This window comes from Phalacrocorax aristotelis, chromosome W (assembly GCF_949628215.1).
Source record: "Phalacrocorax aristotelis chromosome W, bGulAri2.1, whole genome shotgun sequence".
Taxonomy (NCBI): Eukaryota; Metazoa; Chordata; class Aves; order Suliformes; family Phalacrocoracidae; genus Phalacrocorax; species Phalacrocorax aristotelis.
Genome location: NC_134310.1, coordinates 26,336,971 through 26,350,358, shown reverse-complemented (window position 1 = coordinate 26,350,358; position 13,388 = coordinate 26,336,971). Strand labels below are relative to the sequence as shown.

The 13,388-nt window shown below is 42.4% G+C and overlaps 1 protein-coding gene across 6 annotated transcripts in view; it reads right to left on the bottom strand.

The window, feature by feature from the left end:
* Positions 1-4,736: 4,736 nt before the first annotated feature.
* Positions 4,737-13,388, bottom strand: part of ELAVL1 (ELAV like RNA binding protein 1) — a 46,249-nt gene continuing 37,597 nt past the window's right edge. For 3 of the 6 annotated variants that reach the window (XM_075077798.1, XM_075077794.1, XM_075077793.1), the window contains 2 exons: positions 7,646-7,759; positions 4,737-6,309 (listed from right to left, as the gene is read on the bottom strand). In XM_075077798.1, the coding sequence (XP_074933899.1) occupies positions 5,985-6,309; positions 7,646-7,759 (439 nt within the window). In that variant the 3' untranslated portion in view covers positions 4,737-5,984. The remainder of the gene's footprint in view (positions 6,310-7,645; positions 7,760-13,388) is intronic. The other 3 variants (XM_075077795.1, XM_075077796.1, XM_075077797.1) reach the window with 1 other exon arrangement.

The window sequence follows — 13,388 nt, the reverse complement described above, 5'->3', positions numbered from 1 at the left end:
CGAACACCCTAGCATTTTGCAGGTAAGATATATCAGAGGATCTACTTTCAATAAACAGTTTATTTTAGTATAAGACCTGTTTATTTTGTGAAAAAAGTAAACGTGGGGACATTCTCCATGTTTGTTTTTTTTTTTTAAATCACTTTTTTTTGAAAAGTAACTTTAGTCATTACAGTTTAGAATACATTGAAAAAAATCTCTCTTGAAATATTTGAAGAAGCTCTACTTTATTGACCTTAACCAGAACATTAAAGCAACATAAAATTATAATAAATGTTTAAGGACCTTAGGGACTATTCAGTTCCAAAACTTGACATTAAAAATAATGGATCACCTTTACAGTTATTTCCTCATTTTGGTTTTAACTGCTGAACATTCTTTCTATAAATGTAGCTACGCCAATTTTTTAATTTTTTTTTTTTTAAGATTTTTAATTGTTTTGTATAAACAACATTACTCCAACCTTCAAGGCCCCTGCAGAAACAGGTGTCCTCTCCATACTGACACCCTCTGGTCATCTGGACAAGTGATCATAAACTGACCAACTAGTACTTACTGCAGTGAGAAATTTGTCCTACTTTAGTAACTTGTGTGAATTTTCTGTGGGTTTCACGCTATCACAATACAGATGTACTGAAAAACCACAACCAACCAGAGGGAAGGAAAAAGATGCATGGACACACACCACTATGGGGACGCTGCTCTGGACAGTGGTGTTTCCTGACTTCTCCTTCCACCCTAAAAGATGGATCCTCAAGTCCTTCTCAGTCCCAGATCTAAAGCAGAAGCAAAGGGATTGGCACAAGCTTGGCACAGGACGCAACATTAACTGCAGTGGCTCGGTTCCCTTCCTTCTACACAGCAGAGCAGAGCACAGCATCTCAAGTAAACAAACTTTATGATGGCATAGCTTGAAGAATAAAATAAATTCAACACTTTAGTACACAGACACCATCTAAAATGGAATCACAAGAGAACTAAGCACACTAAGCTCCGTTGATTCTGCTCATGTTTACAGCTTTTCTGATGTTGCCATCTCCTCATCTGAAGGAATGTACTTGCCTCTGCCAGCTTACACAAAGTACACAGCAACATTAGAGTTTCATTTTCTGCATTTTCTGTGAAATTTCACTATCTGCAAATGGTTAACAGAAGGTTTAAACTGTGGTTAGGCTTCTGGCTAGCTCTCTGCAAAGGGGTGAATTCCATTCATAGCAGAAATCTGGGAAGCAAATGTAAATTACTGAGCAGGAATAAAAACTTATTAATAAATCAACAGAATGGAAAAGACCAAGTCTGAATAAAGCCTTCAGGGAATTTTCATTTTGACACAACTCAAATTTTTTACATACTAAGAAAACCTGATTCATTTATTTTAATTTTTTGTTTGTTTGGTCTGGGTTTTGTTTTGGTTTGTTTTAATTTTTTTTTTCTTTATTCTTACAACACAACTAAAGCCCAGAACATCTTCACAGCAGTCTTCAACCACCATCAGGACAGTTTTGCTCTGAACTAGGCATTGTCTCATTTTAGAGTGAAACTCCACAGTCTTGCAAAGAACAGAGACTGCTCACATGCAGTTTTGGAAGCAGTCCCATAACAAGAGTGTTTAGCAGCCATGCCTTGGCCTGGCAAGAGCCTTCTTGGGAGTGCCAGATACAAGTACTTGAAAAAAGTGGAGGAAAGGAGAGGTACCAATTAAGGGCAGCAGAGCTTCTCTTTCAAAAGAAATACCAAGATAAAACAAAGTTATTTTAAAGCTAAAAGTCACAAAGCAATAATTAGAATAACACCAGACATTCAACAGCTGGTACAATTACCTGAAAAAGATAATTGGCTTCACATTCAAAGTCCTGAAGGCTGATCAAGTCCTGACATATGATCCTGCCCTCGCACTGCGAGCCTTTTTATTGTCACAGAAGCCAAGGCTCAAAGGTGACCGACTTGCAGACTGCCTTCCCAACAGGACAGCTCACGGCCAGTCAAGTGAAAATCCAGGGTGACTCACTGGAAAAAGCTGAGAAGCAAAGGCCAGTTTCTGCTGAAATGCTAAGCATTCACATGCAAACAAGTTCTCTCTTTGGAAAGCACATGGGTTATAGACACAAAGCAAGCAGGTCCACTGGAAAACAGAGCCCAGCCAAAGCCTGGTAACAGTATCGCTGGTCTTCCCCTTCGTATTCCCCGCCTGGCAGGCCTTCAGCTCTGAGGCTAGCTACCCTGACCCCCAGGAGATCAATGAAGAAGCCTTCCCTCCCCTTTTCTTTTTCAACACAGGCAGATAAACTTCTCATTTTGTCTCCATATTTGTCTGACTGATCAAGTAAGTGTAAATAGGAAATGGTGTCACGCAAATTGCAGGTTCACAAGAGCCACATTGGTCCCTTCCGAAACGCTGGCACAAAACACCATACGCTGTCATGAGATGTCTTGATTCTTTTCGATATCTACACAGAAGACCCTGCAATAGCAGCATGGCCGTAACTCTGTGTTTTCATCAGGAATTATACCTGATCCTTCAGAAGCAGGTACCTGGGGGTTCTACCTTATTCTAAAGGGCCCCAAAACATTCCCACTGCAGCTGCTCTCTGTAGCACATCGCCCTTATGGACCATCATGCCCTAATGCAGCAATCAAGACCTTCTTGCATTCCCTACCTTAGTGAGCCTGCTGCATCTCCTGGGAAATGCAGGAGACCTCTGTCTCGAGACAGGCCTTTGGCTTTACAAAGATCTTGTAAGCACTGGCTGAGAGAAGAGTCACCTGAAACAAACATCTACCTTTCATCAAATTAAAGGATGAAAAAGCAGAATATAGCCATAGTTTTGTCAAACTCCCTGAGGATCAAGAGGCCAAAACCTCTCTTGGAACAGGTATGTTCAAGTGAGAGCTTCGGTATGCTGGAGGAGGTGACAAGGAAACCAGTTGCTCATACCCTTTGTGTAGAAAAACTGCTGGTAGATTACTTGTTAGAATTTAGTTTCCACTTCCAGAAGTCTCCTTTTGGTCTTTCCTAGTAGGACGCATGGACTGTTTTTTAGGACCAAAAGCATCAAGAATATATACACAATTTTTTCTGGACTTCAGCTATTTATGCCAAGTACTTATTGACTGTTAGAATGATGCAGACTTCTGTTCTAAGATCTTGATATTTTAGTAGGATGCTTTTTCTCCTTTTCCCAACTCAAGCAGCAGTGCTTTCCTCACCTAAACTGCCTGGTAACTATTTTCAGAGCAAGGATCAAAGGAATCTGGGATCAGATGATTCCTAAAAGAGATGTTTTCATACCACTACTGAAACAATATCATGCATTTCCTTCTTATTTAGCAAAGAAGGAGAGATGGAAAAATAGGGAAGCAGTCAGAAGAAAGTGATGCCAAAAAGCACCAAGAAAAGTTTTTAAAAAAGGTGACGGCTAGTGAACACACAGCGGTGTGCTGTGGTACAGCTGCAGCGGCCAGCATGCTTGTAACAACTACTGATGCCAAGTCATATTTAGGGTGTCATTCATGGGAAGTCTGAACCTCCATCTAAATACCGTGATAAGACAGAACTCCCATTTAGTCTGAAAATTAATCTTATATGAAATTAGGCAAGAGAGAATGACAGGAAATTGGACACTACTGCAGACCCACTCCTGTGGAACGGGACAGCGTGAGGTTTGGAGGTGATGGGACACAGTAAGAGGGCTTCTCCACACTACGCAGCTTTAACTTGAGAGAAATCCCCCGAATGCTTTTGCATCTCTCCTTGTATATTGAAGTGTTCATTGAAGTGATAAATGAATGATGATAAATGATAAATTGGTGGAAACGCCTGGAACAGACACTGGAATGGACACTTTGTGGGGATGGAGCTGGTTGGTTGCTTTGTCACAGCCACTGTTTTACTGACCATCAAGCTTCTCAAAAGATGGTAGAGTGAGCCGGACTGGCAGGAAAGGCAAGGCTAACTGTATTAATAGCAAAAATCCCACTTACATTCACTGCAAACAAGCTCAAAACCAGTGGGAGGCTGCTCACCCTGCCAAGGCCTATCTATACGGCCTTAAGTGTGCCATAGCCAGTTCCAGAAATACCAGCAACCGTGCTTCCTAGGCGGTGCTGAAGATAACTCATGGCAACGGGCAGCTAGTTCAGCCACCCTTCAGCGACAGCAGGCAGAGATGCTGATGCAGACATCGGTGGGCTACGCAAGATGGCAGATCCTATCGCAGGAAGAAGAGAAACAATTGCAAGCACAAGGCAAGGTCAGCTCGGGATGGAGCGATACGAGCAGGCGGCACGGAACGGCCTCTGGAATTTGCGGGTAAATTTTGGGACTGGTAGAGGTTCACATAAAAAAAGGAGACACTGCACTAAAACCGCTATTCTCCCCATCTGCACATTTGCTCTACCTTCTGGCAACTGAACATAAGCACTAGACCTGAAAGCTGCCCCGGCCAAGTCTCTAGTCGTGCACTGTATATCCTTACACAGCCTTCGCCTGACAGAGCAGCCCTTTTCAGCAAAGAACACCTGCAGGGTCACGCCAGCCTGTAGCACGTAGTTTCTATGCCACAGATTTATTGTAGTGCTCTTGTTTCACAACCATTTTTCTTCTACTCATCTGTCAAAGGAGTAACAGAAAACTCTTAAAGAGGAACTACAGTTCTTTAAAACAACGCTCTTTGAAAGCTGGACACTTTGTGCAATACTTAGCAAAAAAATAACAGAAAATAAAAAACAAAACAAAATTTGAGCAAAACAAAATCAAATTTAATGTTCTTAAATGCAAAAGTAAAAACAAACAAAAACACAAAAAAGCAAAAGAAAATTAACAGAAACAGAACAACTCAAAGTTTCAAGGCAGTCTGCAGAAAACTTGGGGGATTAATCTTTAAATCTACAGATCAAAGGGTTTTTTGTTAATATCTAACTTGCAAGTAGTAAGTACTTTTCTGCTGAGTGTTCAATAAGTAAAGCTAGTTGTCAAAACAAAATCCTATCAAAATAGAAAAATCTAGCACTCATTAGAAGGGATGCGAGAAATACAATGCTCAAATGTTTATAACTGTTTTTTCTTTACAAAATAGAACTACCAAAGGAATTCAAACTATAATGATCTTTGAAAATGAGTAAGTATCTTGCTGCATTATAATGTACCAGTAAGTAGTGCACCATGCATTAAATATTTGGAGAGAAGAGATTCAGTTTGATAAAGTAGCAACATATATTCACTCTCTTTCTGGAGTTTCATTTTGACTCTGAAATCCTCCTGGAGTTTCTTTGAAACTCTTTGGTCCATTCCTATTAGAAAGTGGGTTTTAAAAGTAATGTTTCTAAAACCTTTGAATTTGACAACTCGGCCACTGCTCAGTGTAACTTACCTCATCAATGGTGTTAAAAGTTATACTGGCATGCTACTACTTACAAGACCTTGACTTTAAGAGGCCTAATCCTCAGCTATATATGTAGTAATGAATATTAATTGATGAAACAATTTACTATCAACTAACACATTAGTATTTCTCAACTTTTCTTCCATACTACTGAGTCCGGGGTAGAGAAGGTCAGGGGAATGGGTAGGAAAAACATCAACATAAAACCCAAGAAAATTAATTAATTCAGCCTGATATTTTTCAGAAAATTCCAGTTTTTGCAGACAACATTCAATGGAACAGATGTTAGTCTCATAAGTGAAAGCATGCTTCAATTTTACCACCATCCAGAGGGTCTAGTTAATGCAATCTACTTATTATTTCAGGGGATTTTTAACATGTTTTAAATGAAATAACTTAAAGAAACGCAAAATTGGTCTAACATTGTGGGATTTCAAACATTTGAACATGTCAGTTGCATCCCAGAATATAAAACTTTTTTCACTTCTCATTTAGACTAAGACAAACACTTGTGAAAATTGGCGCAATATGAGTTTTACACTAACAAAAATGTTTCAACTTCTGTCACTCAATTATCTATTCCATACAAAAAGCACGAGCAAGTTATTTGTGGGACTTGTTGGTTTTGAAGGAAACCTGTAAGATTTTGTCCCCCAGGCGGTAGCCATTAAGACTTGCTATGGCCATTGCAGCTTCTTCATAGTTTGTCATGGTCACAAAACCAAAACCTTTGCACTTGTTGGTGTTGAAATCTCGAATAACTTTCACATTGGTAACCGCACCAAAGGGGCCAAACATCTGCCAGAGGATTCCCTCATCAGCATCTTGACCAAGGTTGTAGATGAAGATACACCAGCCAGAAGATGCGTTTCCTGGAACATTTACACCAGAAAGCCCACTCATGTGATCTACACCCATAGGAGAGAACCTAGCAAATAAAAAGCACAATATTTCATGTAAAAGTTCAATTCAATTAAGCAAATTAACTTGAATGGGAAGCAACTGAGAATGAATATTTTCTACATGGACATCAAAACCGCCAGAAAGAAATATTTCCCCATTCAAATTGACAATCAAATTGACAGCTGCCAGGAAAAAAATGTTAAGTATTCCAACTACTTTATCAATAGGGAACTATCTTTAGAAATAGGTAGGCAACAGAACAGTTGCAAGGCAAGATTACATGATCACCTTCACAGGGGACCTGGATCGATCTCTGAAACTCAGCTAGGCTGGGTTTCCACTAAGAGTGCGCCACGGCATCGGTGCAGAATTGCTCCAGTGAAGATAATGGGCAGCACCTCCCAAGAGGCCCCAGCTTGCTTCAAGCCACCCTCAGGCATCTCCCACTTGTTTCACTCAAGAAGTTTGCACCCCATAGCCTCCTTTCCTTGCCCTTAAGAAATGTTGGGAACTCTTAAGTCAAAGGGTTTCTTTGGGTTTTTCGGGGGGGGGGGAGGGCAGGGAAGTAGGGGCACGTTTAGTTTTTAGGAGTAGAGCTGGCTTGTTTTAAGTGAAATTTCTTATTTTGCGGAACAGACAAAACCTACTCCCTTTCCCACCATAAGGCAGCAGGTGCAGGCAAACACTCCCAATACCAGCAGACTACTAAATAAGCCACAGTCATGCATACTCACAGCTATTAGGCAGCTAAGGAAATATTAGTACTTCCTCAGTCAATTCTCAGTGGCTGGGATGCCCCACATTTCTAGCTACAGAATTTAAATCTTGGGGCTTTATTCCTTAATACCAGTTATGCAGATATTCTAACTGCCGTAGCTTTCAAACACCAAATTAGCAAACCATGTTTAAGTACACAGTTTTCCTATTTCAGTATGCATGTATGGTTTTCTTCTTATTGGCTTTACACCAACTTCATACCAGGAAAACTTTTCTGACTTTACTGAAGTAGATTTTTTTAAATCACCTACCCACTCTTCCTGAACTCTGCCTCCTACACAATACTCCAGGAGTATTTACACATAACAAAAAGCAAAAACCCTCTCCTTTCTATGTCTTGCTTTGCATTATTTTCTTTTATCCTATAACCCACCTCTTTAATTCCCCTTTATTCTATTTCTGGTCTCCATCCTAGAAATTAAAAGCTTCAGAGTACTTCAATGCAATATTACGGTTGCACAGCTAAGCACTCAAAGGTCAGGAAATGTGAAAGTTAAGGTTAAAAACGCAATTTGATCCCTTGTGCTTATGTATTATTTAAAACTGTGAGGTCATGTGATTGTAGAAATATAATTATACTATACCAGGGGTTCCCAAACTGTGGTGTACCACTGGTGATATGCAAACCACTTAAAAGCGGTACACGTGCTGCTCTCTGCCAAGAACATGGCGGTGGCAGTTCCTGATTCTCTGCTGACCTGGAGAAAACAGGGAATGGATGTCTGGGCAGTGAACGCTGCATTAAGTGCCAAACACTTCCCCATTGACTTTTTCTCGCCCTGCATAAAGATAGGAGCTGCTGCTGTCTTTATATAGAAGGGCGGGCTCAAGGCAACGTGTATCAGAGGAAGGGGAGCAGAGCTGCAGCAGCACACACATTCACACAGGGAAGTCAGCTCATGTTCAGTGTGGCACTTTGGTCGATGCACTCATACAAGAGAACCACTCAGTCACCGTCTCCCCCACCCCAGGCTCTCCGGTGCTCAGAGCTCATTTCCTTGGACTCTTGAGCTATTAGACCCTCCTGTACCCAGAGCAGGGGGACTCTAGGCAGTACAGACCCCTTCCCCTCCATCACATCCTAGCTGCTGCCGACTGGCTGGAGTTGGCAGGAGTTGGCCTGGCTCAGCCAGGCTGCAGCCCAGCCACTACTGATGCTGGTGTTTCTAGAGCACAGTGCAGACACACCTGAGCTCATGCTGCACATACTCACTGCCGCTGACACTGTTGGCCAGCCCCAAGCAAATCCAAGTTTAGGAATCCTTGTACTACAGTAAAACTGAAAAAGCAGTTAAGATTATCAGAACGTGAATGAGACGCACTATCCCGTGTGATCTAATGATTATGTGACATATGTACTATTTATTTTGCTTTTATATAAAAGTGTTCCTGTGTTTGCATGCTTTATACGCTTACTTTTTCTGACAGACACCTTCAGCTGTCTAGGTTCTTTCCATTTGAGTAACGATGGTAGGACATATTTATCTTAATATCTGGAAAGTTTTCATCTCAACAGATCACCAGTCTTGGGTTCCTGCTCACAAGTACAGGGAGCAGAAAAATCACTGTGTTCAGAATCGCATGATGTTGGTTCCAGCAGTCAGCGCAGCTCTGAACCTGCCTGCTATAAAGCCTCAGGCTCTGCCCACAAGCCCAGATCAACAGTATTTCAAGGACTGGAAATGCTTGTAGAAGAGCAGCTCGGGGTTGAACGCAGGAAGACAACAAATCTAAATGCATATTACAGGCAAAGTAATTTAAAATATGAGGTACCTCTGTTCTTTGGATACGCTGATTTTCTAACAGATTCTCTTGTCTTCCTGCTTTGACTCACAAAAACATTACAGGTTTATTAAAAAAAAAAAAAAAAGGGGGTGTGTGTGGTAAAAACATCCCTAGAAGACTTGAAAAGTCATTTCAAAAAACCAACCACAGGAAATATCACCTCATGCACACTCTCTCTCTTACCCAGATCTCCCACGATTCTAAAGTGAAGCTATATTTTGCAACTTCACATGACAAAGAAACATTGCACAGAAGTTTCTGGCTGGTTAAAAAGCAACCATCAAAAAAGAAATTTGCAAAAGCTGCAGTAAAAGTGGTATAGGCTTAGACCTATACAAAGGCTAAATTTAACGTTTAGAATTGCATCCATCCGGAAGCATCACACAAGACACCCAGCAGGAGTGAGAGCACTCACACGATGAGTGGAGCAGGCTCCTACTGCAGTTCCACTGACCCGATAAATCTCTGTGCCTAGCCCGGACTGAAGGCCCGCACAAGAGGGACGTGCGATCTCCCGGTTAGCTTGGGATAACAGCCCGTGCATAGCCAGGCACGTAACGCCTCTTTGTCCTACAGGAAAAGATCTTTTCGACCACACAAATTTGAGATGACTCTTAGGAAGTTACACTTGTCACCTGACAAGTGTTTAAAAGCCTGTCTGATTTAGGCAAACGTCAGTAAAGCCCACAGAGATCCAAGGTGTTTCAGAGAAAACTTCTTTTAAATTCCATTAATACTGTAATTTGAACAATCCCAGTCTTATACTTACTGTTGGTGTCCTCATTTTTGTTGTATTTATTTTTATACTGTCTATTCCACATTGCTTTTTCAATCTTCCCTAAGCATCTCTAGATGATGTTGTCTATGGATGGTTCTTTTAAGTCATGCTAACCTCAAAACTCCAACATCTTGTGACACTAAGTATCAACACAGTACAAGTATTTTTAAAATTTTAATCTTTTTCACTTTATAAGCTTCTCATTTATATGAGCAACCTTTTGCTCTGCTGTTATGAGACAGACTGCTTCATTTAATAGATTCTAGCATTACTTTAACACACTAGAGGACATTATCTCAGAAGTGACGCTCCTAAACAAAAACGATTTAGTTTTAGTTCTCTGAAAGTCCTCTAAATTCTTTTTTGCTGAATTCTTTTCACTGCAATCTGAGAACAGCTATACACAGCGTCACAGGTGGGAGCAATCCCACACCTTACATAATGCTAATAAGCAATAATATTATTTTTAATAGAGCCTATGCTGCCTCTGCACATGAGCTTGGCATCTTTTTATTTTTCACCAGTTCCACAAAAGTCAGGAGTTCAACTACACTGATACTGGCCATGTCCAGTGTCTTCCCCCCAGGCAACTTTTTCCCCTATACCCTGACACAGACAGGAACAATCCACTCTGTACAGAACAAGTCTTGTTGAGTATTGAGCGACACAAGCCTTAAGCCTGAAATAACAGGGTATTAAATCAAACAACCATGTATCAGAGAGCAGCAGCAATCGAAATAAGGGAGTTCACTACCACGTTCTTCTAGAACTGGGATGAAATACTACTCTGCTTGAAATGTTTTCTTATGTGGCATTCCCAGTATCCCCAACACAGACAACATGCATCCGAATTACAAATTGGCATAAAAGTTGAAAATTTGAACAGTTTCACTGGAGTGAAACAACACAGGTGAGTGGGAGCTGTCCAGACAGTAACGTCAGTGACAGGGTTAAACACTCTAGAGTCTTCTTATACTTCCCCTTGACCAAAGAATTATCAAGAAATAACAATTCCCCTTCAGGCATTTGGACTCTGGTATCAATAGCAGCATGTCCATTAGCATAAGTGGGAACTGGCACCAACCCTGAACAAGTCTGAAAACAAAACCAGCTGAACTGGGAATATTTTCAAGATTTGAAAAAACATTCTTCTAGCATAAAGCTCTGGTGAACTGTAAAAGCACACGACTTCTCGGGACTTTGGCCAGACTTCTCTAGCTTTAGAAGGTAAACTCCTTAATTTCATCAGAATTCAACACAGAAAGACCTGCTATTCTGTTTAAGTAAACAAATCTGATTCTCAAAAGAAACCCGTGCCCCAGATGTTTTATCTGTCTTCCAAACAACCCCATGCTGCACAGTCAGTCCTCCTGGATGGAAGCAAAGAGCCCTTTGCACCACATCTCAGTATTAGCAGGCCAACCCAGCATTGCAGAGGGACAAGGCATTAAGATCAGTTCCTGATACGAGCCACAAATACCACTGGAACTACAACAGATTATCAAAACATTAAAGAAAGGGTCTGATTGGTATCTGTAGAAAATTAATAATTACAAATTAGAGATACTAAAGGCTTAATCCTGGATTTAGGGGGATACAATGGAATGAGATGAAGTGTAATCAAAATGTCAGTTTAAGTATTCAACCTCTATGTAGCAGAGACTACAATTGTAATTTACACAGACTGTGAGCTCTTTGGAAGCAGCTTATCACAGAATCACAGAATCCCAGGTTGGAAGGAACCTCAGGGATCATCTAGCTCAACCTTTCTGGGAAGAGCAGAGTCTAAACAAGATGGCCCAGCTCCCTGTCCAGACGACTCTTGATGGTGTCCAACATGGCCGAGTCAACCCCTTCCCTGGGGAGATTATTCCAATGGTGACTGTCCTCAGTGTGAAAAATTCCCCTCTCGTGTCCAGTCGGAATCTCCCCAAGAGCAGCTTGTGTCCGTTCCCCCTTGTCCTCTCCATGGGACTCCGTGTAAAAAGGGAGCCTCCATCTTCTTTGTAGCTGCCCCTTAAGTACTGGTACATGGGGATGAGATCCCCTCTGAGCCTCCTTTTCCTAAGGCTGAACAAACCCAGCTCTCCCAGCCTATCCTCGTATGGCAGCTTCCCAGTCCTCTGATCATCCTGGTGGCCCCTCTCTGGGCCCCTTCCAGCCTGGCCACATCCTTTTTGTACGGCGGGGACCAGAACTGTACACAGGTGTGGCCTGACAAGCGCTGAGTGGGATAATGACTTCTTTATCTCTGCTGGCGATGCCCTTTTTGATGCAACCCAGCATCCTGTTGGCCTTCTTGGCCGCAGCAGCCACTGTTTGCTCATGTTGGGCTTCCCCCCACCAGGACCCCCAGGTCCCTTCCCACAGAGCTGCTCTCCAGCCAGGTGGATCCCAGTCTGTGCTGCACTCCCGGATTATGTTTTCCCAGGTGCATGATCTTACACTTGTCCTTGCTGAACTTCAGAAGGTTCTTGCTGGCCCACTCCTCCAGCCTATCCGGATCTCCCTGCAGAGCAGCTCCCCCTTCTGGAGCGTTTGCTTCCCCACTCAACTTGGTGTCATCAGCAAACTCCATCAGGCTACACTTGATGCCGTTATCCAGATCACTTATAAAGATGTTGAATAACATTGGGCCCAATATCGATCCCTGGGGCACCCCACTAGTGACAGGTTGCCACTTGGAAAAGGAGCTATTTACCACCACCCTTTGGGTGCGGCCTGTCAGCCAGTTCCCCACCCACTGCACAGACCACTTGTCTAGGCCATAACACATCAATTTCTCCAGGAGGAGACTGTGGGGGACTGTATCAAAGGCCTTGGAGAAGTCCAGGTAAACAATGTCCACTGCCGACCCCATGTCAACCAGGCAAGTCACTTTGTCATAGAAGGCCACCAGGTTTGTCAAGCACGATCTGCCTTTAGTGAAGCCATGTTGGCTTCTCCCAGTCACGTGCTTCATTTGACTTGTGATGGCCCCCAGGAGGATTCGTTCCATAACTTTCCCATGGATTGAAGTAAGGCTGATGGGCCTATAGTTACCCGGATCCTCCCTCGAGCCCTTCTTGTAGATAGGGGTAACATTTGCCTTCCTCCAGTCCTCTGGGACATCCCCCATTCTCCACAACTTCTTGAAGATTATGGAGAGTGGCTTTGTGATGACGTCAGCAAGCTCTCTCAAAACCCTTGGGTGGATGGCGTCAGGGCCCATTGATTTGTGGGGGTCAAGCTCCTGTCGTAATTCATGTACTAACTCTTCCTTCACCGACGGTGGGTCGGTGTTTGGGTCAATCGGCAATTTCGTTCCCAAAGCCTGGGACCCTGCAGTGCTGGTAAAGACCGAGGCGAAGAAGGTGTTGAGGACCTCTGCCTTTTCTGCATCATTGGTGATTGGTTCTCCTTTTCTGTTTAACAATGGGCTTATGTTTTCCTTCTTTTTCTCCTTATGGCTGACATGTCTGAAGAACCCTTTCTTGTTATTTTTAATGTCTACAGCCAGTTTCAATTCAAACTGGGCTTTTGCTTTTCTAACTGCGTCTCTGCACTCTCTGGCTACCCAAAACAAACAAGACTCAGTCCAAGCTAAGGTTCCGAAGCTCTACCACAGAATGAATAATTAAACTCACGAAGCTCAGCATCTTTAAGGAAGGCTCACTAGAAAAACTTGCAGTTAACACCAAAAGCAGGAAGAAAAATACAAAGGGCTGTGGGATGGTACATGCACTGTGCATACGTGTGCATAAGTGCATGCATGCCCGTGTGAT